Source organism: Ascaphus truei, chromosome 1, assembly GCF_040206685.1.
Source record: "Ascaphus truei isolate aAscTru1 chromosome 1, aAscTru1.hap1, whole genome shotgun sequence".
Classification (NCBI taxonomy): domain Eukaryota; kingdom Metazoa; phylum Chordata; class Amphibia; order Anura; family Ascaphidae; genus Ascaphus; species Ascaphus truei.
In genome coordinates, this window is record NC_134483.1 from 398096822 (window position 1) to 398123009 (window position 26188).

The window sequence follows — 26188 nt, forward strand, 5'->3', positions numbered from 1 at the left end:
GCACTGTGTGTGTGTGGGTCGGTGACTCTGGGTGTGTGTTCATTTTGAAAATCTGGTCACCCTACCTACACCAATCCTAAAACAAATTAGGTGGGTCAATATTGAACAGCTTTGAGACTAAGTGAGCTCCTGCTTATATTATTCTTCATTATGTTCTTCCTGTCCTTATAATCCTCATTCCATCCTTCACTAACATGGCATGGCAAATTGATTTAAAATATTTAAATAATGTTTTTCATTGACAAATACATGGTTCATTGGGCTCCATGATGGCCCAGTAATTACATCACTGCAGTAATAGTAACGGGACAAAAATGTCAATAATACAAATCTCTGTTGCAAAAAATAAATAAAGCAAGAGGACATCATTAAATAGCAGTCCCTAAGTGACAGTAAAGATTGTGTGCTCTCTCTGGAGCGATGTTTTTTAAAATCCCTATATATTCCTCAAACAGAAAAGAAAAATGATGCTAAGTTTGATAAGTGTTTTGTCTCCTTCCAGAGATATCATGGGAAAGACATCAATAAGTGACCAAAAGGATTGCTCTGGAATGGTGTGTCTTCATTCTCACTGCACAGAACTTACAGAAGGAGGACAATACAGTTTGGGTGCATGGTGTGGAAGGCCTTTGGTTTGTTTGCTGGGATCATGTAATGAAGTCAGTTTTCTCTTGTCAGGGCAATGGGTTATAGTGATCCCTATGTGACACAAACAAGGCTCTTTACCAAACCAAGAAAAAAAGATTTCAGAACTTGTACTCATCTACAGTTATTTCATAAGTCATACATGCAAAGGTCCAGTACCAACATCGCACTGGTACAATTGAATACAAAAATCCAGGGTTCCACCTGCACTCACAATTAAACATATGAAAAGTTTAAATGAACCCCCCCCCCCCCACACACACACACACACAAATAACAGCATATATTCAAAAACAGACAAAAGTGATAAATAAAGGGGAACTCACTCAGATGTGCTGCTTATGAATTGCCTCGGTTTAATATGTGGTCATCAGTGGTATAGAAGAAAAAATAATTTGGTTAAGTCTCCACATCTAGAGGAATACAGACAGACAGTCATTTGCTATAAACTGAAAATCTCAGGCAATGTTTCAAGGTCCTTGGCCTCTTTGCACCTGAGCAGCACGTCTGAGTTCCCCTTATTTTGTCACTTTTTTCTGTGTAACCCTCCCTGCCCGACTCCTAGGGAGTTTGCATCAAATGTCTCTTTAATTGGCTTATTCAGTGTTGATTACCTTGTCAGGGTGCTTAATCCGTGCAGGCTGGGCGTTGGTAATGCAATGAGGGGTGCCAGGAACTTTATTCATACAAACAGCATCTTTATCAATCACCACATATTCATTACATCTCGAATAGCCTCATTAATGTCCACTGTTTGGACTATTTGTATTCTCTTCCCTAGCTGCCCACACCTCGGCCCGCTTAGGAGGAGCTAAAACTTGACTGCGTCTGGGTTATCTAGTTCATCCCTCTGCTGTGTATTGTCTGTAATGCGCCATCTCCTGTGGGCTTCTGCCAGGCCTTGTACTACTCTCTCTCTGTCTGCTATCAGTCAGTATCCCCGTCCCAGGTACTGAATGCCATCTCATGGCTATCCGGGTGAGAGTGAGCTATGGACCCTCCGATTGGGTTGATCCAGCTATGCCTCTGGGCTGTTGCTTGTGGCCTTTGAAGCATAGGCTTCCTCTTTGTGAATCATGAGAGTAGTATGGAGCCATTCCTGGGGACGCTATCTATAGGGCACTGTCCTTAATTATAAAACAATAAAGGGAATCCTTACCCTATATTCTAGACTCATCTATACTATAACGTATATACACTATTCACAGTGAGGTCACTCCCCTTCAACTCCTCCAGGGACCTGACCTTCTAGAAATCTATCCCTAATATATAAATATACATACATATTATATAATAATCTCCTGTGATTACATTACTAACACTAGGCAGACAGGGGCTATGATTCTGCCTAGTCAACCAGCACCATGTAATGAGGGAAAGGGCATTAATTACTCTGTGTGGGCCCACACAGTTAACCCTCTACGGTCATAGTAATCGAAAAGAGGGGTTACATATCTTTTTGAATACATGCTGGGTTTTTTTAAATTTATACTGATTTACATATGTTTAATTGTATAGTAGGTTTACGGACTATGCATTTAACCCAAGATGTGTAATATGGCAGGCATATGCTTGTTAAAGGTCCATGTTAAAGGTGCAATCCAAGCAATATTCTACAAGGGTGTTTTCATTTTTTTTTAATACATAAATCAGTTCTGTAGTATTAGATAATACAGTAGAGGCAACGTTTATTCTAACATTTGCCGTAAACTAGCCGGGTTACATTCTGGGTATGTGCTGGGTATGTGCTGGGTATGTTCTGGGCTAGTTTGAGGCACGTTTAAGGCATTTCTGCATTGACTAACGACCCATAGGATTAACACAGCAGGGATCCCTGGCAGTCCAATTCAGTTTGAATGGGACTGCCAGGGACCCCCGCAGTTAATCTGATAGGCCATTAATCAATGCAGAAATGCTGGGACTAGTTTAAGGAAAGTTTAAGGCATGTATTCAGAATGTACCTGGGTGTTTCCTGGGTTTTTTGGGGGAATTGCCACTGGTTTTTGTTCGAATAAGAGTTGCCTCTACTGTACTTACATTTTTTTTAAATTCATCTTTTAATGCCATTTTTAGTGAGTATTAACAAACTGAGTATCCTTTGATTTCTATAGGTTTTAGTACACTTCACCAGCAGTGCAAGATATTTGCAACACTTTCCTGTGATAATTTGTTGACAATATGCCCAGCAGTTTGAGCTGCAAACTATAACTATAGATAGTTACCTTAGAATAAGAATACATTGTAGCTGCTGAGTTACACTGACTGCAGGATTGATTGAAACCGTTTAGTGAACACTGGGAAGCAGGATCTTTGCTGATTGATCACAGGTAAACTATTAGATCAGCAGCTTGAGTAATTCATTTTCAATAAAGGTAATGAAGGCTGTATATTTGAAAAAAAAAATATTTTTTTAAAGTGCAACTTGGATTGCCTTTTTAAAATGGATAAGAAGCAAAAGGTGACACTGCTGATTTTCATGTCATTTCCCAGAATCCCTGGCTGCAGGGGAAGCACTATATTATAAGGCTGCGGCCAGGCTGGGATTGGGTGCACTGGCGCGTCGTGACATCATGAGCTCTGCTCTGCCGGGCGATTTCTGGCCAGCTAATTGCACGTGGGGAGGGGGGGGTGTTGGGGGGCGTGGCCATGACATCGCAGAGCTGGTTCGCAACCAAATCACATCGGTTGTCTCGCCAAGCAGCACGTGCACACACCCATCCTCCCTGGATGGGGACATTCAGAGTTATAACTCTGATTGATCGCGCCGAGTGTGAGCGGTTCGCTCCACCCTGGCCGCAGCCTAAGAGATAATGGTAACAGGCAGGGTTGCAGACCTGTCTGAGACATACGAATGTGGTCAAGAGTGGTATTTTTATTTGCATGTCTAACCTTAATTTGAAGCTCTCGAGTTATTCTGAAAATATTTCTCAACACACATTTATAAAGGTACTTTGAGCTGACTTTGCCTCTCACATTAGCAAGCAAGTTGTTACATGGATCAATAGAAAGCGTTAGACATGAGGACCCTTAGTCAATTTACAGTACTGTAATGCAATCTTCCTAATGTTTAAATGAAAGGAGCCTTCCTGGGCAAGGGAAATGCAGCCACACAGCATGCTGACTATTGAATAGCTGCACATGTGTTCATACCAATACTGAAATAGATTACTATAATTTTGTCTCAGTTGGACTGCTAGGTTTGAGCTGTCATTGTCCTTGTGTGCCTAAAAAATTGTGTCATATGCTAAAGCATGCATTATTAATGGTGGGGTTACACTGCATGGGTAATAGTGTGCTCAACACTTAGTCAGCAATGTTTTCCTTTTCTGCCCTCTGAATATCAAGAGTTTACTGTATGCAGAACAAGAGGGGAAATTTATTAATGTCCGCAATGTAAAATAGTTTTTTTTACAGCTGGTAATATCCTCTTGAAATCAATAGCATTGCTTAATAGGGAGTAGTATGCCTTTTTCCCAACAGACATGCACCACTTTTCTAGAAGAATTACTACATAATCCCCATGCTGAATGTTTCCAGGTTTGGACGGGTGATACAAGGATTAACCAAGGCAAATGTGTCCATGACTAGCGCTGAAAAAAAGATCCAGATTTAATGAAGAAAACACATGACTGTTCTCAATAGAATGTTTCTCTGCTAAATTCGATACGGTTTGTGCACTCAAAAAAAATGGTTTGTAAAGAGACGTTTACACTATACATCCCATCTTTAACTAACCGTATGTGTAAATATAGTCTTACCATTTGCAAAATAATCAAAATGCAGAAAAGCAAGAAAAATGTAGACCTTGTGATGCCTTTCATTGTATGTACTATATACAAGATATAAAACCTTACAATGTTGTTACTGGGTACAAAAACTTGTCCACATCAAAACCAGTGTCTAATCAGACTATCCCATTTCACAAGAGTATATTTTTGTTTCCATCAAATAGTTCAGAGGCAGCGTTGAATAAGTACAGTGACAATGTAAAACGTTATTAGAAATGCTTTAAGAGGATCAATGTTTGATATTGCAGTGTACTTAAAATTCAATGGATGACAAGGTTTTCAGAATTGTTTATTCTGCATTTGCTATGGGTGGAAGAATTGAAATGGCATAATGATGTGTTTTTAAATTTAATGAAACTGAAGCATTAAAGGAAGTGACTGTGTCATGCATGAACCACTAATTAAACAACGGTGCAGGAACCAGACTACCACAATCTCCCGACTCTAATAAAACATTAGTGTGATTAGTGTGATTCTTTTGCATGGGTTCAGCAGAGTCGGTCTGTGTTGATGTAAGTCCTGAGTTGCTAGTAGAGCTCACAACACACACTCTTCCTGAATCAATGTAGTGAGCTGCCGTGGAAGCGAATAGATTAGGAATGGCAGCCAACCCAAACCGAGTGTTTATTTTAACCAATGGCTATGGGCACAATAAATATTGCAGCCGCAAAACTAATCTCAGTCTGTCTATTCCTTACAATGTCAGGGAGTCCTGGTAAAAGTAGTTAGTAGCAAACTTAGTGATGCACAGGGTGCTCATTTGCATGTTACTATCCAAATACTTGTCTGCATTTTAAAGCAGCAATCCAAGCTCTTTTTTCCCCCATTGTATTTTTACATATTTAAAAAAAAAATAAACAACTTTTTACCAGGACAGAAGCAGGGGGTCTCTGGCACTTAATTTCAGCTCTGGGGACCTCCTAGTTCCAGAGATACTCACCTCCATAGTAGGTGTTGGTAGCCATTGTAATCGGCTACCAGGGATCACGTAATGGCCGCTGTTCAAAGCTCCTGCGCCTTGAGGACCAATAGGAAGCTGTGATGTCACCAGGTTCCATTTACTATTTGCCCACGTGAAGCAGGAGCTTTAAACTTGAAATCCCAACTAGTCAGCCTGTGCAGCTACTGGCACCGCCTACGTAGGTCCGTTTCCCCACAAGCAGGTGGTGCCTGGAGAAGAAATTAACGAGGCTCATCTCCAGAGACCTCCTACTTCAAACCTGGTGTGGGGAAAAAAAAAAGGGAGGTTAGATTGCTCCTTTAACCACTGTGAGTGACAATTGGGGGGAATCAGCTTATAGGACCTGTAGAAGAAATGCAGACACTAATGGATTTTCCATCATTGCTGCATATTTAAGAGCGAACATTTTCTTTATCTCCTCCATAAAGTCAGCTTCAGAATACCTTGAATTGCTGAAAAGGTTTATGGTGGCAATACCTGTTCCCACACCAACAACAGGTCACATCTTCAGAGATTGCTTGGCCAACCGTTGAGCACAAAAGAAGAAAATGATAAGCACTACGGTCTTCTGCATTACTGGTTTTTATTTCAGTCTTCCATGTGGTCTAATGTTTTGATTGCACACATGCAGCATTTGTCAAGCCATTTGCTTAGACAAAGGCTATATGCTTGAAGCTGAAATGTTGGAGCGCATAGAAAGTTAAAATTAAATTTAAAAAGCTAAAATTAAAAATGCAGAAGACCATCATTTACTTATTTTATGCTTGATATGTCTAAGGACTTTAGCAGGGAACCCCAGAGATGTGATCAACGGCCAGATGAGTAGATAAAGCAGAAGATTTAATGGAGAGCTCATAATTTTATAATTTGATAACTGGTGAGACATTACATCTCCTCTACAAGGAGTAAAAATGTAACAAGAGCTCACATACGTTACATCTTTGAACGACTTTAATTTTGGCTGTCACGGGAGAACAATGCCTTTAACACAAAAATAACCGGATCCTTTGATTGAGCAAAGCGAGAGATAAAATAAATTGTAATTTATTCACACAATGAACATACACAGCTTAATTTACAAAATAATACGAAAATACACTTACTTTGTTACGATGTTAACTCTGGTTACAAGAAAGATCTTAGAAGAAATCTCAGGTGAATTTTTTTTACAGCATGTTGAATCTACCTCCTGACTGTCACAGACTTTTAAAACCTCACAAGTCCTATCTTTACACTGTGCAACCAATCGCGGCGTGGGAACAAAACATCCCACCTATTGGCAAGGTTCGCCCATACTTCAGGAAGCCTGGCAGAGGCTTCAAGGTATGCCACGGGCATATGCGAACTTCGTCCCTAAGCCGTTTAGCATACCTAGCCAAGCCCACTTCCCTGGTGACAGGTTATCTACCTGCCCCTGACACCTGGATATCTGTCAGGGACAAACTGTTTACTTCTCCCCCTCCACACTTGACACCTTACTTGGCTTATTCTTTTGAGCCCGAGTCTAAATTATGCATTGCTTACTCACTGAATTTCCTGCCATGTATTTTAAAGCATAGTACTACACTAAGTATTACCTCCTGTTCTGGACGCCTAAAGGAAAAATCCCATTATGTCTATAATGTTTAAACAGTTAAACTAGGGTAACTTTAATTCATCAATTTTTATAAGGCTTTATATGGGGAGAGATGCATCAGCGTAAAAAAAATGCAAATAGAAACATCGCTCCATTTTCTGCATTTGCGTCAACAGTAACATAGCATTTCTTACATGTGACACAAATGGTTAGCCATAAAAGTTTACGCCCCCTCAGACTTGGCAAAATGTTTTGACCCAAATAGAGGATGCAAAAGTGAGACACAAATGCAGAGTTTGCTACATCTCATAATCTGTGCGTCATGTAACTCCTCCATTACTCCTCCTACTGACACTCCCCAAATGACAAGGTGACAAACGGTGCAAAGCCCTTGAAACATTGGCCCAAAGAGATGCAAGATGAAAATGACATAATTTGCATCAATCTTGCTTTAAATATTCCTTGATACATCACCCTCTGATTAGGGGTGAGGGGTTGAAATACAAATAAGGGGTACTAGAGCAGTGAAGTATATAGATTATTAAATAACCTGCTCGGACATCGATTTCAGAGAAGGCCTTTTAATGGAGTATGTGAGCAGAGCCATAATAGGGTGAGTCGTCTCATGTCTCCCTTAAAACCCAGAGTGTGGGCCAGCGAGCATGGAAGTTCCATGACAAACGCGGACCATTAGCGAATTTTAGCAATAATCATCTAGGCAAAACCCCCTGAAAACAACCCGGTCAATAGATAATGAAAATGCCTCCCAATGTGGCTAAAAAGAAATTTCAGGACATGGGAGACTTCTTTAAGTGAAAGAAAACACATGCACTTCACAGGCCCCAAGACCTGGCATGCAGCAGGACTTGGAGTCAGAGGAGGTACAGACGGCCCAGTATGCGGGATATGAGATCTACAGTCATGTGAAAAAGAAAGTACACCCTCTTTGAACTCCATGGTTTTACATATCAGGACATAGTTTTACATATCAGGACATAATAACAATCCTCTGTACCTTAGCAGGTCTAAAAATTAGGTAAATACAACCTCAGATGAACAACACATATTACACCGTTTCATGATTTATTTAACAAAATAAAGCCAAAATGGAGAAGCTGTGTGTGAAAAACTAAGTACACCTTATGATTCAATAGCTTGTAGAACCACCTTTAGCAGCAATAACTTGAAGTAATCGTTTTCTGTATGACTTTATCAGTCTCTCACATCGTTGTGGAGGAATTTTGGCCCACTTTTCTTTGGCACATGGATCGTAGCCAGCAATCTCAGGCCCCAACCAGCACACCACTCTTATGGAGGACATTTGGGGTGTTGACCCCACCCCCAGGGATGAAATCAAAAGCCCTTTTGTAACTCTCGCTTTAGATGTGTTGCCCTGGGTGAGATGGCCCTACAAGTAAATGGCATACTTATATGCAGTACCTGTTAGAATTGACATGTAAATACCACTGTATTGCAAAGTGAATGTGCCCTCCCTCTCCTTTTTGATTTCCACCCCATTATTATTTCTGTAATTTCCCCAATACCATTGTACCGTTTTGTATGTTTTTATTTCAGTTAATGTTGTAAAATGTACCAAAAATAAAAGGCGAGCGCGGTCGCCCATTTTCACCTTTGGTCTCTGCCACGATCCTAAAATAAAACCGGATTATTCAACTGAGAATTTCAGACAGCCTTCCTCAATTTTCTGAATGTTATTAGATATACAGTACAGTATAAAGAAACAAAAATAGATGGCAAGAGAAGATCTACACAAACTGCCAAATTAAATAACATGGACACCTTATTTATATTGGTTTATTCATATGCATGTCTGGTTCCTTTTACTTGCTTACGTTCTAATAGGATGGACTGTAGTGCTTGAGCTTGTTGTAGACCAGGGGTGGCCAACCCGTGGTATTCTGACTCTTGCACACTGTGGCAAGTGGTAGAGACAGGTAGTTCACTCACTTCCTTTAGATGCACACAGTCCTTCCTTTCTGTTCTTTCAATGTAAAGGCAAAAAACAATAAATAACCAATGGGAACTGTGGGTAAGTGACATGAGTGGGGGAAGAGGTAAATTAAGATGGATTCTACCCGGAGATGGGATACAGACCGCTCCTAATGGCTGCTGGCTCCAAAAGATAGCAAACTTTCCTGTGCAGACAGGAAGACACGGAAGACTAATAAACTATCAAAATATAGCAAGGGGGGGTAAAACAAAACCAAGAATTTGTTTAGCAGATGGGGTTGTCAAGGCACCAGGCTGAGAGCAATGGGGAAAAGCAACAATGTTGCAACTTACACTGAGGAGCAATGGCAGCCTCAGAACAGGGAAACTGAACATGCAGAGGCTCCAGGACACGTGGCCCCCTTGGCATTTGGGACGGCTGGTGGGATACTCGGGAGATCAGTTCCCCTCCGCAGCAGGACCAGAGGGGAGCTGGGGCCTTGTGGCACATACAGAAGTTGGGCTCAACTTCCAGGCAGGCCCAACTTCTGGCACGGGCCAGCGTGGAAGCAGCGCTGATCCCAGAGGATCCTGTGCCACTGCACCCTCAAGATAAAATTGTGAGGGAGCGGGTGAAATTGTGAGGGGTAGAATTGAGAAAGGGATATTTGGGAGGGGTGGAGGGTAGAGAGGAATGAGCTACAGTGAGGGGAGATAAATACATGGGAAGAGGGTGGAAAATAAATAAACAGGGGCGAGAGCAAAGAGATGAGGGGGGTGTAAGAAAGAGGGGGTGGTTAGGGCCACCCATATGTGGTGCTAGGTAGAAAATGTAGTCCTGGGCCCTGGGAAAAAGCTGTCTGTTGCCCTGCCTGCTCCACACAGACTGCCATGACTCCCACCGCTGGGAAATTGTTTAGGGGGGGGGGGGGGTTCGCAGGCGGCGAAACCTGGTGTGTCTGCTATTCCCAGTCACAAGTATTCAGAATGAACAAAACCAAAAAGGACAGGTTTACTTTCAATGTATTTAAAAGTTTATTGCACCAAATTCCACATAAAGTACATTTAAAATGATTTAAGAAAATATTCACAAACTTCAACTGACAACTACTTAACGGAAGAAATACATAACAGATTCTTACAGTTAGCAGAAGGGGGAAGAGATACACATCTCCGGAATGCCACAGCTCATGTATAAAGTGTGTAGTTGAGAAATGTCATCCAGCCTTTTTCAGATAAAAATTTATTATGACGTAAAACAGTTACTCGCAGCCATTGAGCGCCTAGCACGTACACATCTTAATCACAAGTATACATATTTGCCACTCTCCCAGCAGCACATGTTCTCCAGCACAAAACACCACTAAGAGTACGTGTTCACCCAAATACATATATATCTATATGAAAAAAACAATCATAAATTATGTAGATCGCTGAAAATTCCATTTGCCAGAATACATTTTAAGTAAAAGGTAAAATGCAATGGCAGCGTATTAAGAATAGCGTTAAACTGACCTTTCTAGTTAGTAAAGTTAATGCCACAAGCTTTGCCTGTTTCACAAATGTGTAAGTAGCATGTGAAGTGTACATCTACAATAAATTCTTTGGAACAATAACAAAATCTGTCTAAAACTACATGCAGAATACTGAAAAGGAAACGTACATCTATTTTAATGCTTGCACAAGCAAGAAAATACTACAAAATTCACCACTGGAATTTTGATAAAATATGGAAACAGAAAAGTCTCTCTTTTTTTTTTTAATCTTTACTTTACTAATTATTCCGCCATGTACACAATGACATAGCAAGCGGATTATATATTTATGCGACATTCCAATGCGATCAAGCCACAAGTCAATTCCAGTTATTTTTTAAAAAAAAGTAAGACTTTCAGCAGAAAAAGAATACACAAAACCACAATCCTTTTAACTGAGGTAGTAATTTGGAGTAAAGAGCGACTAAGGTCTGTTTAGGTTTGGTCGGGGTCTTCATGAAACAAACTTGTTATTTCTAGGTATTAGGCATTTGCTTATAGGTGCAGTTAAAGACTTTGCCTTTTTCAATCTGCTCTACTATGAACTTTTTAGCTTTTTAGTTGGGACCGTAACAATTACCATCATTAGAAACCTTTTTAATACTGCAATTGAGCCCTGATAATTGCAGTGAATTGCTATTTTCCTCAATTACGCGAGGATTCCCAAGAAGCTGAAACCACAAATCTTAAACATTTGGCTCTGTATGTTATCGTTCTTCCCAGGTCCAACGTTACACTGCCACTGAATATACCCAGTGTTATAAAAACAGTTGTAGAACGCATGTTACATGCATCATAGTTTTCAGAACATTGTAAATGCAATTCATCGGTTAAGCTTGCACCTTTAAGCAATTCAATATTAAGGAGTCTATGTATGAAGGCAATTTACACACAGTGGGTCCATATTTTCATCTTTTGCCTTAAATGTAGCAAGATACTTTGTTCAAACATTGCATCATGTGCATTAACTTGTAATTTGGGGACTTTGATGTTGTACATGGCACACATTTTAATGAGATTGTACACCTCGGTGCCAAAATCTACCACTTCTAATAGTAGAATAAACCAGAATAATCTGCACCAGGTGTAAGAAATGCAAGTAGTAAGATTCTTACAGAGGACAGCTTGGAGCACACAACCTTTCTGTGATACACAGACCCCCAATACTACATGTTAATCCTTTGCTAATGTAGCAAAGCACTGTCCCCATAAACAGTAAAAGTGTTCATACAAATATTCTTAGGCACAGAGGGTTATACAGAAGACATTGTGCACTAGTTTATAAAATGAGTATACGACTGAGCAGCATGGATCACTTGGACCCAGATCCATAAAAGGGTGCCCAGTTTCAGCACTCTTTTCCTCATTCATTTGGAGATTTGGGCCATATTGGGTAGAATACACCAATTTCTCCACATCCCATTTGTGACAGCTTGAGGAAAAATGAATGAGCCTGTGCCAATATTCATAGCCAACGGATCAGATTAGGCCACCCAAATCTCAAACAGTCATCTCTTTCCTGAAACGTGCACCCGGATCTGTGAGACGTCTCAGCACATGTTAGCGTGGCTGGGGCAGTAATGACGGAGTCAGAAGCTTGATGCATCCGACTTCCAGCTGCCATGAGTAGATGCAGGATACAGCCACACGTGTAACTGGTATGAGACAGATTTCCTAACATCCAACTGTGTAAAAATGTTTGTACCGTATTTAAAATATGCTCCCAGGATGTCTTCAGTACTAGCCGTTTCATTCAAATGAAGGCACAGATACAAGTCTACGAATCACTGACAGCACTTATCTTGCACACATAATGGAGGTTAAACCCACTTATTCAGTCAACATGTATGAGAGACAGGGACACGAGGGCTACATTCAGAAACTCATAGGAGTTTGCTCCAGTGTTAGAATGCCATTAATATGTTCTGTGAGTCTGCAGACCGAAATCTAGTCGTTACATTATTAGCATAAGAATACACAGACATTTTTCACTTGCAAAAGATGCAGTTTTTTTCCATTGCAAGTTAAAAAAAAAAATCTCAATGCTGAGAAGGGGGGGGGGTTTCGGAAAAATTCAGTATGTTTATATGATATTAGGATCTGCTGTTCTTCCGCATGACTCAAAAGGGATTTTATTAACTTGCGTGCAATTATTGAAAGCTAATGGCTATTCCGTTGAATGTCTTTTAATGATCAATAGAGGCCATCATACTTTATAAATAGTGAAGTGTTGTGTTGCAACTGTACATGGGGAATGCATAGAAAATAAGACCTGCAACTCATCCAGTATGTTACAAATTATTATTATGATGTGTTGAGACAAGTACTGTACTTGAGTTTAGGATGAATTCTGCGTCTCAGTAAACAAGCGTGCATTTATTACCATAACATGTATAAAAACAGAGGATATATCAAATTGCAATAGTGCCGATCGGAGCACTATTGCAAGGAAACTCCCCTGGACTTCAATTGGTAATTTATATGGAATAGTTTCCCGATCGGCACTACCAGTTTAGTGAATAACCCCCATAGTTACAAAACTCTCAGATCTCAGTAGTCCCTCATAAATACAGTAGGTATGTTGAAATAAACGAGGTAATGAAAAATAGAAATCACTCAGGCTATTGTATTTTTGTGTGCCACCATCTCCAAGGTATTAAGCAAGAACAGTCATTTTCTTTCAGAAACAGATTAAAAATTAATATCTGGCAATGCACTCAATTCATTATATGTCAAATATACGCAACCCAACAACACACATTTCGCGAGTCTTAAAGAGGGTATTGCTTAACAAAAAAAATATGAGCACGTCTCATGGACAGTGATAAATCATGTCAAATAATGTGGCATTTATATACTTACAACACAAATACATTCTAATGATACCGCTGTCCCAGTAAATTCACGGTGCATTGAAAGCAACATTTAATTTTCCATATCAACCCAGTAAACAACTATACAATTGTGACCTTTTCATTGATCCATCAATTCCCAACCTACTTCTTCCAAATAAATGTTTCGATTTGGTTTTGAATATGATCAGAAAAATAAAAAATGACAACTGCCAATGCCTTGTTACAGAACAAAATGTTACAACACAAAATCATGACATTCTACAGTATAATCAGCAAGACGTTCCCATCTTAAACACATTGAAGCAATGTAATACTGCATTCCTACTGCAAAGTAGCCAGATTAACACACTTGCCCAAAATGTAGCCATCCAAACCAGAATGCGAAGCAGACTGCTGTAGTGTTCTAAATGTATCCCCGTGAAGCAACACTAAGGCCAGAGGGGAAACCACAATGCCTTGTACTTCATGTAAACGTTAAGAGAGTCCCTGTGAGAAGAGACAGGAGGATAAGAAGTTTAGAAAGAGGTGGAATCAGAGCAGCATGTCCTGCTGGTCTCAGTGCTGTTTCCAGAGTGAGCCTCATCTCTTCCTGAATGGCTGTATCTTCTCTTCAGTTGAAGGAATGACCATTTGTAAAATATAGCTTATAAAAGTATCTGAGCGACATAGGGAGAATGAGTACTCGCCACAGCAGCCAGGAGAGGCAAATCATTGGATTCAATCCTGGAGAACAAAACGGATCAAAACATTAGCTGTATGGACGTTTGTATTTGCCATCTTTAGTATGCTGTGAGATGTACAGTACGTCACTTGTAATGAAACAGTAACACAAATAGGAGAGGACCAATGTAGTTTGTATACATTCAAAAACAAACAGGATGGTGACATGTACACGTTCACTTTTTGTTGTTTCTCAAGCCCGTTATAAATATGACATGGCAAAATCACAAGAAATATAATATAAATATATAAAATATAAATATAATATAATATATATATATAATATAAATATATATATAATATAATATAATAAATAATATAATATAAATATTTAATATAATATAAATATATATATATACATATAAATATAAATATATCTATACATATAAATATATCTATACATATAAATATATCTATATATATCTATCTCATTAAGGTTATGGTGGGTAAAAAAAGTGACAAAAACCCTCCACAGTAAAGCATATAGCAACTGTAAATATTCCTGTATGCTCATTTGCATGTCTCAGACAGGTCTGCAACCCCGCCTTTCACCATTATCACCCAGCACACAGCACTTCCACAAGGGATTCTGGGAAATGACATGCAAATGAGCACACAGTGCCACATTTTGTCTCAAGCTCACATTACATGAACAACCCTTAAGCCAATGCATGCTGCTTTAAACACAGCTTTTAAACATAGGCTGGGATGAGATGCCTATGCCTATGTTTAAAAGCTGTGTTTAAAGCAGCATGCATTGGCTTAAGGGTTGAACATGTAATGTGAGCTTGAGACAAAAGGTGGCACTGTGTGCTCATTTGCATGTCATTTCCCAGAATCCCTTGCTGCAGTGGAAGTGCTGTGTGATAATGGTAAAAGGCAGGGTTAGAGACCTGTCTAAGACAGGCAAATGAGCATACAGTAATATTTATAGTTGATATATAAATAAATCACACGGAAATGTTCAGTGCTAAGTGCAAAACCGCTTTAAAGTCTAAAAATAAAGACAATACATACAAATCAGTCATTTAAGGAATCACCAAGTTCAGATGCTTGGTGAAACTTTATAACTTTTATAAATGTTTGATATACTGACCTAATTCACAATACATGGCTCTTAACTTTTTAAATGGATAGCATGTCAATGTATTAAACACACAAATACACGAACATGGAGTATAATAAACTTCCTTATGGAAAAGTTCGGAGAGGTACTCTACACGATGAAGGTAATATTGCCATCTCTAGAAAGGGTCCTATCATTTTAGTTTTATACAGTTTAAGGCAGGGGTGGCCAACTCAGTCAATGACTGCACCACCTGTGCTGAAGCAGGGATACCCTGAAAAACCTGACCTGTTGGTGGCCCTTGAGGACTAGAGTTGGCCACCCCTGGTATAAGTAACCCATGTGCCACAGCACTTCAGACATACAGGAGATGATGCATTTGTGTTTTCAGAAATGCAAGAACAAAAGCAACAATCAACACTGAATGAAAGAAATATCTGCCTGCATGTCCAATGCCTATAAATATTAGACCTTCCCATAACTAATTAACTCATACAGTCGAGTTTTCTAATCTGTACAATTCATAAATGGTATCCCCCCCAAAAAAATACTCACCCTAAAACAACTCCAAGTTCTTTCACATGAACTCTCGTCTGCCCTTGCAAGTATTCAGACAGCATTTTACTTTTAAAATACATCTCTTGCAGTCTGTCCTCTAGATGCATCACACACTGCCAAAATATCAAGGGGAAAAAAAACACATTTTAGGTTTACTCAAACTGCTATAAAATGTGAAGATGTGGAAAGAGGTGTTGAAAAATAAACTATACATGAAAATATTAAAACTACACACAAATAGGATACAGTATGTTATTTAAGCACTCTACTTTATTAATAAATGAGCAAAAATTTAAAAGGGATCTTACAGTTGGTTACATTATTAAAAAGTAAGAAATGTAACTGAAAAAAAGCTTTGTTACTCGAGATATTAAGCACTCAAGTTCTCCAGAATGGTTATTGTTCTTTTAGAAACGAACAATAATGATTAGTGTGACAGGGGGTTTCCAATGTATGCACAAGGGGACGGGACACAAGTGTCCTGTGTCTGCTTCGCACACACTGAATAGCTGCACTCAAAATGGTGCGTTTACGGTGTACCTAAACGCACCAACTGAGGAGGGAGAGGGAGAAGGGGGTATGAGACCTTTTTTTGGACCAACAAGTATTTGATGTCACAAGCTTTGAAACCTCTGTGTCCTTCATCCGAGAAGTTCGAAAGCTCATAACAGATCAACTACTTGTTGGACCAATAAAAGGTATCATACCACCAAAACGCTTAAAGCCGCAGCTGCAGAGATGGTGCTATCGCGAGGGTGGGGGTGTCCATGTCTTCGCATCAGACCCCCCCCCCCACAGCAATAATCTTCCGGCACCAAGGCAGTTGTGATCATGGTCCCGTGGCTTGCCACGGTTCCCACAATCAATAACGCTGTGTAATATTAGTTTACAAAATGTTACTGAAAATTTTTTCCGGAGGTTCCTTAATTTTGTATGCTTAACACGGAGCTATTTGTGTACATCTTTCGCTTTTTGGGAGTAAGAAAAGAATAAAGGACAGCTGATTTTTTTTTTATGCTGGAAGAAAAAATTTCAGTATATGTGGATTAAATACGTATACTATAGATCCATGCTGAACTCATAAGAGTGCCTTGATTTCCAGTTGTTTTATACAATATTTCAGGGATTTGGGATATTACAGCACTCCCCTGTGGAGTAATATTTACCTCTGCATATACTTGCAGCAGTGACTTATATGCCCCCAATTTTGCAAGAAGCGTAATAGCTGGTTTGTTATGGGCTGTTCTACCGATATTAGTGAAGTCACAAATGACTTACAAATGCAGGAGGAATGTTGAGTTTGTAAAGCTGGAGAATAGACTGAAGCAAAGTAGAGACTTGACTGGAGACCAAGACATCTGTGCCTAGTTTCAAGTTGTCCATCGTCTTCCTCTGGCTGCTGGCGATCTGGACGCTCCATCTATCGGTGTCTGCTATAATACAAACCGCTTCCGCTACAGGCTCATCCAACACCGGGTGCTAAAAGAAGAAAGGAAACCATCAGTCAAATATGAAGAGGAGAAATCTTTTAGATGGTAAAAATGCAGTCGTATAATTTCCCGTGATTTATTTAAATTATAAAATGTTTTACCAGGCAATAAGTTTTCAAATAATGTCCAAAATATGGGTGAATAATCAGCTCTGATAGAGGGGGGGGGGGGTTAAATTACAGTGGTGGAGTATTCCCTATAGTATTCTGGTATGTAACCCTTTAAGATTATAAACCATTATACCATTGAGCCTATCAGGAGGCAGGGGATATAGAGGAGACCCCCACCCCTGGTAATGTATAATACCTCAAAGCCCCACTAAAACCCTGTGTAAGAGCTAGATTTAAATCACACAAGGGGACTGGATATACAATCCCACTGTAGGTTTTATTTTTTGGTTTAGATTTGCTGAATATACTTTTGGTTGGCAATCTGATCCTGAAAGAAGATACCGAGTGCTGCCACTTGGACTTTAAGAGATGAGCGAGTGAGACCCTTATTGGAGACCTCTAAAAGAAAATCCAAGATGTTTGGGATCAACGCCAATTGTGGGTTTACGCTATTCTTGATGTACCTGGATCTGAATATTGATCAAATTCTAGAATAGCTTTGGGATGTTACGGTCTTTCCAGCCTTGATCAGTGTCTAACACTTGGCGTGGAAAAATCTGGTCTTCTTAGGATCTCCCTTTCATTGTTCAAACTGTAAGGTGCAACATTTGTAAGTTTGGATGATTGGGCCCTGTGAGCAGTCCCGGGAATATTGGAAGCTACCAAGGTGAGTCTACTGACATTTATGTTAGCTCTGTGAACCAGAATCTTCTTGACCACTCTGGGGCCATCAGTATGGCAGTATAGTTTTGATTTTCAGCAGTGTCCTCCGAATCAGAGCGAGAAAACAGACCAACAGGAAGTGCCACTTTCCGACAAGAGCATCTACTACTCATGTCTGCTGGTCCCTGTGTCCGGAGAAAAAGAAATGGCACTTGGTGTTGCGCACTGTTGCCATTAAGTGTATTGCTAATTGACCCCATCTGTACACAGTGCGTGAAAAATTCCCATCTTAGAGACCACTTTCCTGGGTCTGGAATTGGCTTTTATCAAAATATCGTCCAGATACGGAATAAAAAAATATTAGTTGCTACCTGATGTGGTGCTCTTCGTATTTGCATCAATCACTGGATGTGTTACAAGGTCAAAAAGGGGAGAGCTGTGAACCGGTAGTGTCAATTGAAGATACTGAACCAGAGTAATTTTTGGTGTGAGGAAAGAATGCGACGTATAGGTAGTGTTCGACAAACCTATACATTTGCTCGCCCCAGGCGAGTGGATGTAACATCGTGGCGAGCTCCTATTGGCCCAAGCAGCATACGTTTGGTACTAGGTGGCGAGTAGATTTTTTGGTGATTTGTCAACCACTGCGTATAGGTATGCATCTTTGAGGTCCATGGCTGCCAAGAAACCTCCCAAACATAAAAGGTACTTATAATTGACCTGACCGATTCCATCTTGAAATTATATTTTGATTCATTTGTTCAGCCCCCTTGAGGTCGAGAGCTGGGCGAAAGGAATCTTCTTTTCTCAGTATGAAACAGGATAGAGTAGAACCATAGATGTACTCGGCTCATGGGTATGTCTATGATCAGTTGTTGTTCCAGAAGAGTCTTCAAAACACTGATGAAGCGCTTGTAATTTTTGCAGATTTTTGGGCATGGATAACTGAAGTGACTTTTTTTTTGTTAAACTTTATTGCGTAGCCATTGTTGATGACTTGCAGTACACAGGGATTGGATCCTTGCACCACTTCAGCCAGCCCCCTACAATGTTCAAGGGCATTTCTGGATGATGACTGGCCTGTTGCATAGCGTTGTCTTCCTCTACAGAACTGGAATGCTGATGTGCTCTCTTGCTTGTTTGAGGGTCTTGGTCCTTTGAATGATCGGTAGCGTAGAAAGGAATGTCTCGGACCTCTAGATCAGGGTGCGCAATCTTTTCCCCGTGCGCACCCTTTCCTTCTCTCGTCGGCGCCTCGTGCCTTCCCTCCCCCTTCCCCCGACGGCAAATGACGCGTGGGGTCATGTGACTTCACCATGGTAACGTGATGTCACGTGACCCCGCGGCGTCATTTGACGCCAGGTTACCAGGATGACGCGTCGCTGGAAGGTAAGGTAAGTGTATTATACAGGCCTCACGCGGTCCCCTGGCATTTAATTTAAATACCTAGGGGGGAGAGCGCGGGACCTCTATAACTGCCGCGCCCCCCCAGAAAATATAACGCTCCCCAGTTTGCGCACCGCTGCTCTAGACGAAGAGGTAAAAAGGGGCCCTTCAGTCTTAAGATCGGAATTAACCTTCCCATCATATAATTCTTGTGATTACGGTCTCTAATTCTGAGCCGAATGGAGAGAAATTGGCTTATTTTCCGATAAAACATGGGCGTCCCAGGGTTTGAGCCAGAGAGAGTCCTGCGTGCAGCGATGGATGTTGAGGAAAATCTGGTCACTAGTCTGGTTGTGTCAAATGATGCATCACAGATAATATCTAATGACTTGCATGATAGTGCGGTCTTTCAGGATCTTCTGGCAAGATTTTCCTGATAGTATTGCTTCTTGAATACTGGACAACCAGATCTTCATCGTTCTTACTAAACAAGCTGATGTAATCGGCTTGAGGGAAGACCCTAATGTGGAATACAGCCTCTCTAGTAGGTCATCAATCCTCGTCCATGGGGTCGCTGAAGGATGCTGCGTCTTCAAGAGGGATAGTTGTCCTTTTGAATCTGGATACTTGGAGATCCACTTTAAGAGCACTTTTCCAATCTTCCTTATCTTCTGATCTAAAACGTGTACAATTTGTTGAATTTATATGTAGTTCCATTTCCATTTGCACGCAATTAAAGCCTTTAAAACCTTATGGACCGGAAAACATATATATTTTTTTGATCTGTAAAAGATTCTGTCCATTGTATTAAGGTCTTTCTTTTCCTCTGGTAAACCCAGGGTGCAGCCATTTCTTTAAGAAGTTTGTCGATATCGTCAAGACTCGAGTGATCTTCTCCGACTACTTCATCTGAGGAGTGCCACCATGGGTCTGACGTACTTTCATGTTCCGAATGTGGTCCAGAACATACAGACTCCGCTTCATAGGATCTGACGTCTCTGGGACGTTTGCTTGAAGACTACTAGGCTCCTTTAAAATGTTTCTACCACTGGGATCTTAAATCAGCAGATGCCTCCTGTAAACGCAGTTTGCCTGAAGCATGTCTGTAAATTTGCCTGGGTAACCCCACAGGCCGCCTTTCGCTACAGTCCATGCAATTTAGATGCACATTTTTTGACTACAGAGTCTTCCGTGAGAGACTCAGGTTTCCCACCAGAAGGGGAGGAGGGATTGAGATTAGACATAGCAAAGAAAATAGGAGGGGGATAATAGATATTCAAGCAGCTAATCCCCACTTAATAACCTCCCTGTACCTCCAACACCGAGCTAGTCGGCTGGTCTTATCGGTTTGTGTGCAGGAACCAACTGTCCCACCCTGCACTACTCTTTCTAGCGCACAGAGATAACGTCACCTGGCGCCTCTGCACATTTGAAACCTCCCTGCTCCGCGTGGTCACGTCAACCACGTGCCAAATTCTGGCAGGCAAAGGGCAGGCGGCTGCAGCAGGAAGGAAGCCCGCGGGTCTCCGCATTTGCTTTCTCAGTAGTGGGAAGGAATATGCCTGTGTGGAGGGGGTTGGAGAGCCTGACCCTGGTACCCAACTGGAATATGTGCGTCCACTGTGATGACAGGGTAGTAGAGCGGGTCTTAGGTGGGGGTAAGGAGGTGCCATGGCGGCAGTGATTAAACTCCCCACCAGGACGCAGAGTGTGGCTCACTTTGTCAAAGTGATCCTCCTACAGAATAGGTCACAACTGACCTCAAGCAGGCATAAGAGGGGCTTATAATGGCGGGAACAGATCAGTGGAACCTATTCAATCATGCGCCGACATGGAAGGTACAGGAGAGAAATCTTAAATCCTTCATACTGGAGAGGCCAAGTTAGGCAGTTTCTATTTAGCTTTTAGGCGCCTTTTTTATTTGTTAATTTGGGAAAATATAATTGTATTCTTCTGAAAAAAACAAAAACAGCTCCCACTGTGAATTGTATTAATAAACGCTTTAGAGTGAGCATTAATCAGGACTGAGTCAGGTTGGTGATTAATTTGATAGATCTCAGTCTGTTGTGCATTCTGTTTACTACTCTACAAGGTTTATTGATGAATAGGGACTAGTGGATTCAAATTGAAGTGCCTCCTACCTACAAGCTCCTTAAGACCATTCATTTAATTTTCGACAAAATCAGTATTCCCACCCTTTCTATATGCCATACAGCTTAGTGCACCAACGTACATGTGCTGAGTGGGCCAGGTCAGTCATCAAGCACTGCTTAAGTTTCTCATCGTTGCTTATTCCGTGGAGAACGAGGTCAGGCATGTATGTGGAGCAATAGCCACCAAAGAGAGATCTCCCAAAGTTTTTCACACTTGGGCTGCTGATGGTGTCAGACCTAAAAGACAAAAGAAGACAGATCACTGTGCATTATAATGGGCCAAATGTCCAAAATATTACATAAGGTAAATAACAGAAGAAATCCTTGTAACCTGATCATCTTGGTACAGAACATTCTGTCTAGACCAGTGGTTTCAACCTTTCTCACAGGGCACCCTTAACCACAGTGCTCAGTTGCTGAGGCACCCCTACAAACAGGACAGGGTCACAAAAAAAAAAAACACAGGACAGAGACTGTCAAAGTAGAAAGACAGTCAGAAGGGGCAGAGGAGTCACACACACACACACACACACCTTGCTGCTTCCTCCTCCTCTGCTTGGCCACACCCCTAAAGCTCCTGACACCTCCACCCGATTGGCTGCATTGCCAAGCAGCCACCAATCAAGATAGGGAAAGCTGCCCTGCTCTAGGAGATCGGGGAAATCCTGATGCACATTTTTCATCCCCTCATGGAACCCCAGGGTGCTGGGGAACCCCGGTTTGTAAACACTGGTCTAGACTGTCAATCCTACATGTACTACTAGTTACGTCTCTAATAGTCAAGACAGAGGCATTTCTTTCTCGTCCTCACATAGGAAAACAATATTGAGAACTTCTTTAAATTTAATTTATGGGGGGGGGGGGCGGGGAGGGGAAGGTACGATTTAGTAGAAGATGAGATCTTGGTTATTTGGCATACAAAGTATATGAAATCTAAAATAACAAATGCATCAGACATCTGTGGTCTTGAAGAGTAGGGAGATTCAGGTTCTTCGTTTGGCAGGAAGGTGATGGTCCGCTGCATGGCACAGAGTTTAGTTACCCACAAAACTTGCGTTCAACTCATTCGCTGTATGAGTGCACTGCAGTGCATTGTGTTGTGGGCCCCTATGGCAGAGGCAGTGTTAACCCCAGAGCCATGTGTGCACCATAAGTAGAACATAAAGAGAAAGTGTGAGTTGGGTAACATGCTGCAGTGTGCTTCCCTCCACAAACCCCTAGCGTGCCACACAATCGGTGGGAATTGGGCAACCATAACACTGCATTTCGAAACTTCCATGTGTGATCCATGAATTAATATTCCCAGATCCTAGATTCTTTTTATGTTACTATGAATAAAATCTTACAATAAACAGTAAGCTATTATTGGCTTTTAACTTTTCCTGCTCACATTTCAAGATACATACCTGGGCAGTGGAAGCTCCACTTCTGCACAATCACTGTTGTGACCGTGATACTCTGAAGAAGCTTTACACTCGTCATCGCTGCCCCCCAGTGCACTGTCAGAGCTCTCGTTTCTTGGAATGTCTCTTTCTACCTCAACGCCAGTCTTTCTCCCAGCATCCCCACAGGGGACATCTTCAGCAGATATTCTGATAGGACACACCTTGAGTCCTGCTTCAGCAGCATCCAACAGCGAATTTATACAAGTCCTTACATCAACATTTTGTGATTTTTTAGCCACTGTTAAAGGGCAGGAAGCAGTGAAATATGTATCTGATATGGGGAGATGCGCGCGAAGGGCTTCTGTTATATTTGTTTCAATGCTGTTGCCTTCCACAAAATATTCATCAAATATACTGGCACCGCTCTCACAGGATGGAATTCGGGAATAGCCGACGCTCAGCCTTTTCGAAGGTGTAAACGAACAATCAGAAACACACCCATTTTCTTGAGCGTTGGGAGGAGAGAGTATAATGGGATTGCTTACTTCTGCCTGCACGCAAAGTGCCTTCACATTGTCTTCCAGCTCCTTCCTCCAGCTTTCCAAATCAGAGTCAGGTGATGCTGAGCACCCCATCTTGAAAGTGACCCTATCTAAGTGAGAAGACTTCTGGACCAGCCTATCCGGACAAGGTACTGCCTGCGATCGCTCAGGCAAGGTCGCTGCTGCACAGGATTGGGTCTCCTCTTTACCAACAAGACAGTGGCTCTGTATACGAGAAGTTACATACTTCGGATCGACCATTCCTTCCATGCTGTATGTGGCAGCTCTTGTGACAGAAACCAAAGTCTCGATTTTGGCTCCTTTAACCAAAGATGGGTGTTCTTTGCAAGAGCCAATACTGCCGAAAGCTGATACTCTTCCAAGGGCACATGAAGAGGCAAAGCCCTGCTCTGGTTGTGGAAAGCTCTTCCAGTCTTCAGTCATCTTCTTCAATGACTTTTCTGCATCCACCGTTTCAGGCTTGTTGTATTTAGTAGATGCTGCAGGGTTTATTGTTGTACCAGTGTTAATGGGCAGGACTGGTGACACTAGAGCAGGCTCATTATTTAGAGTTACGATCACATATTCAGAATCTTCCACCTCTCCCTTCTCCAGAGCCATCGTGATTTTACTGCCATTTATCATTTGCTCCCCTTCCTCCAGGATTCCATCACGTAGCAGCTGGTTCTCTTGCAGCTCCGAGCACCGAATGAAATAGGTGAGGACATAGAGAATGCGCTGGACCAAATCTTTCCGTTTGCCGACCACAACAGTTCGAGTCATTCTAACCGGGGAGCCAATTGCCCCATACAAGTCTCCTGTGAAGGAATGACAAAGGGGAAAATGAAGGAGGAGTACGTATATGCCGAGTTCTGTAGCAAGTTGTCAATTCAAACAATTCTCCAAGATGTTCAAAATCCAATTTTAATGTAGGTTTAATGCATACTAAAAAAACAAAACAAAAACAAAAAAAAAAAGCTGTGTACGCGCATAGTAAGTGAAACTTCTTTGACTTTTGTCGCAGAAATTGACTTATAACGCGCGTGCTCGGCACACATGTGTCAGTCAGTGTATGTGTCAGTCAGTGAGTATGTATGTGCGTGTGTGTCAGTCAGTGTGTGCATGTGTGTCAGTCAGTGTGTGCATGTGTGTCAGTCAGTGTGTGCATGTGTGTCAGTCAGTGTGTGCATGTGTGTCAGTCAGTGTGTGCCAGTCAGTGTGTGCATGTGTGTCAGTCAGTGTGTGTGCGCGTGTCAGTCAGTGTGTGTGTGTGAGTGTGAGTCAGTGTGTGTGTGTGTGTGTGTGTGTCAGTCAGTGTGTGTCTCTCTCTCTCTGTGTTGTGTGAATGTCTCTCTGTGTTGTGCCCCCCACCCCTCCTCCTCCTCCCCCCCTCCCACTACCCCAGGCGGAGCTGCGGACTCCCAGCCCCCCCCCCCCGCGACACGTGGTCCCGTTACCCCCCTCCTCCCGCCTCTCACTACCCCAGGCGGAGCTGCGGACACGGAGCTGCGGACTCCCAGCCCCCCCGGCGACACGTGGTCCCGTTACCCCCCTCCTCCCGTTACCAAAGCAGGAGTGACAGGGCAGGGGGTGGAGCCTCGGCCTCAGCTATCCCACCACGGAGCAGCGTACTCCACGGCGGGCAGCACCACAGAGCCCGTGCCGGATGAGGGGAATTAAATACCCCTTAACACACCTTACGTGACAGCGAATCACCGGCTGCCAATTAAATTTTGAGGGCTGCCGCCGCATGTCAGCGGGTGGGGGGAGCAGAGCTCGTTAGGAGCTGCGGCGGCGGTTACCCTCCATGATCCCTGGGCTCCTCTCCTCCTCCGACCCCGGCGGCGCTCAGTCAGCCGGACGCAGGAAAGCGGAGGTAGGGAGGAGAGAGGCTGCGCGGCATGGCAGCGGCCGTTAGGAGCGGCGGCTATCGCCGCCGCATATGTCACGGTGTGTGGGGGTGTGGGGCTCGGGGGTGATTAGGAGCGGCGCTGGCGGCTATTGCCGCCGCATCTGATTTGTGGAGCGGGTGTGATGTCAGTGTTGGGGTCGGGCTGAGCCAGAACACAGCCCGGCCTCAACTGCCAGCACTGACGTCACATCCGTTTCATTTCTGTCTCCACAATCCATTTTTGCCCCATCACGAATGAGGTGCCACTAAGGAAGTTTCACTTCAAAAAAAAAAAAAAAACAGGTCATCCTTCCTATTCCATGAAGACAAACACTGTTTCAGTGTGTAATAACGGAGGAATGTTATATTCCATTGTAATCACAGGTACTTCTGAAATATTTGCTTCTGATTACTTAAAAAAAAAAAAAAAAATGTAAGTAAAAAAACCAACATGCGTACAGTATGTAGTAATAGAAGCAAGGCAAATGTTACAGATTGAAGCGGAAATTAAAGACGTTCTCCTAGAAAAGGTTTGTTTTGTATTTGCAGCTCCTAAAGGCTTTGTATACAACTTAAAATAAATCGAATACTGCAAACTCATAAGATATCTGCCATGTTATTTGACACAAATGCAAGGATGCATAAAAAGGATCGATGGCAAAGATAACTTTCTCCATGGGAAGAGTCATCCATCCATCCTTCCAGATGCTTCGGTTATAGGGTTACGACACTGCAGAATAATCATATAACCACAAGAGGGCCACATTTGACCAACTATAAACATGTTACAAACTATGTTCATTTGACAAAGAATGTTTATGGTTCTAATTGTGAGTCACAAATGCATACATAATGCAAACTCTTGCATCAGACGCAGATTAGAACGATAAGTAAAATACTATATGGAATTATCT

The 26188-nt window shown here is 41.9% G+C and overlaps 2 protein-coding genes across 11 annotated transcripts in view; one reads left to right on the forward strand and one right to left on the reverse strand.

The window, feature by feature from the left end:
* SPMIP2 (sperm microtubule inner protein 2) overlaps window positions 1–2479 on the forward strand; it is a 40118-nt gene extending 37639 nt beyond the window's left edge. For both annotated transcript variants that reach the window (XM_075612435.1, XM_075612444.1), the window contains one exon: window positions 503–2479. Coding sequence is in view for 1 of the 2 variants with exons in the window: in XM_075612444.1 (XP_075468559.1) it covers window positions 503–532 (30 nt within the window). In the remaining variant the exon portion in view is untranslated. The remainder of the gene's footprint in view (window positions 1–502) is intronic.
* A 7452-nt stretch (window positions 2480–9931) lies between these two features.
* Window positions 9932–26188, reverse strand: part of FNIP2 (folliculin interacting protein 2) — an 88034-nt gene continuing 71777 nt past the window's right edge. For all 9 annotated transcript variants that reach the window (XM_075612387.1, XM_075612360.1, XM_075612423.1 and 6 more), the window contains 5 exons: window positions 22863–24201; window positions 21537–21693; window positions 16933–17133; window positions 15652–15767; window positions 9932–14033 (listed from right to left, as the gene is read on the reverse strand). In XM_075612387.1, the coding sequence (XP_075468502.1) occupies window positions 13955–14033; window positions 15652–15767; window positions 16933–17133; window positions 21537–21693; window positions 22863–24201 (1892 nt within the window). In that variant the 3' untranslated portion in view covers window positions 9932–13954. The remainder of the gene's footprint in view (window positions 14034–15651; window positions 15768–16932; window positions 17134–21536; window positions 21694–22862; window positions 24202–26188) is intronic.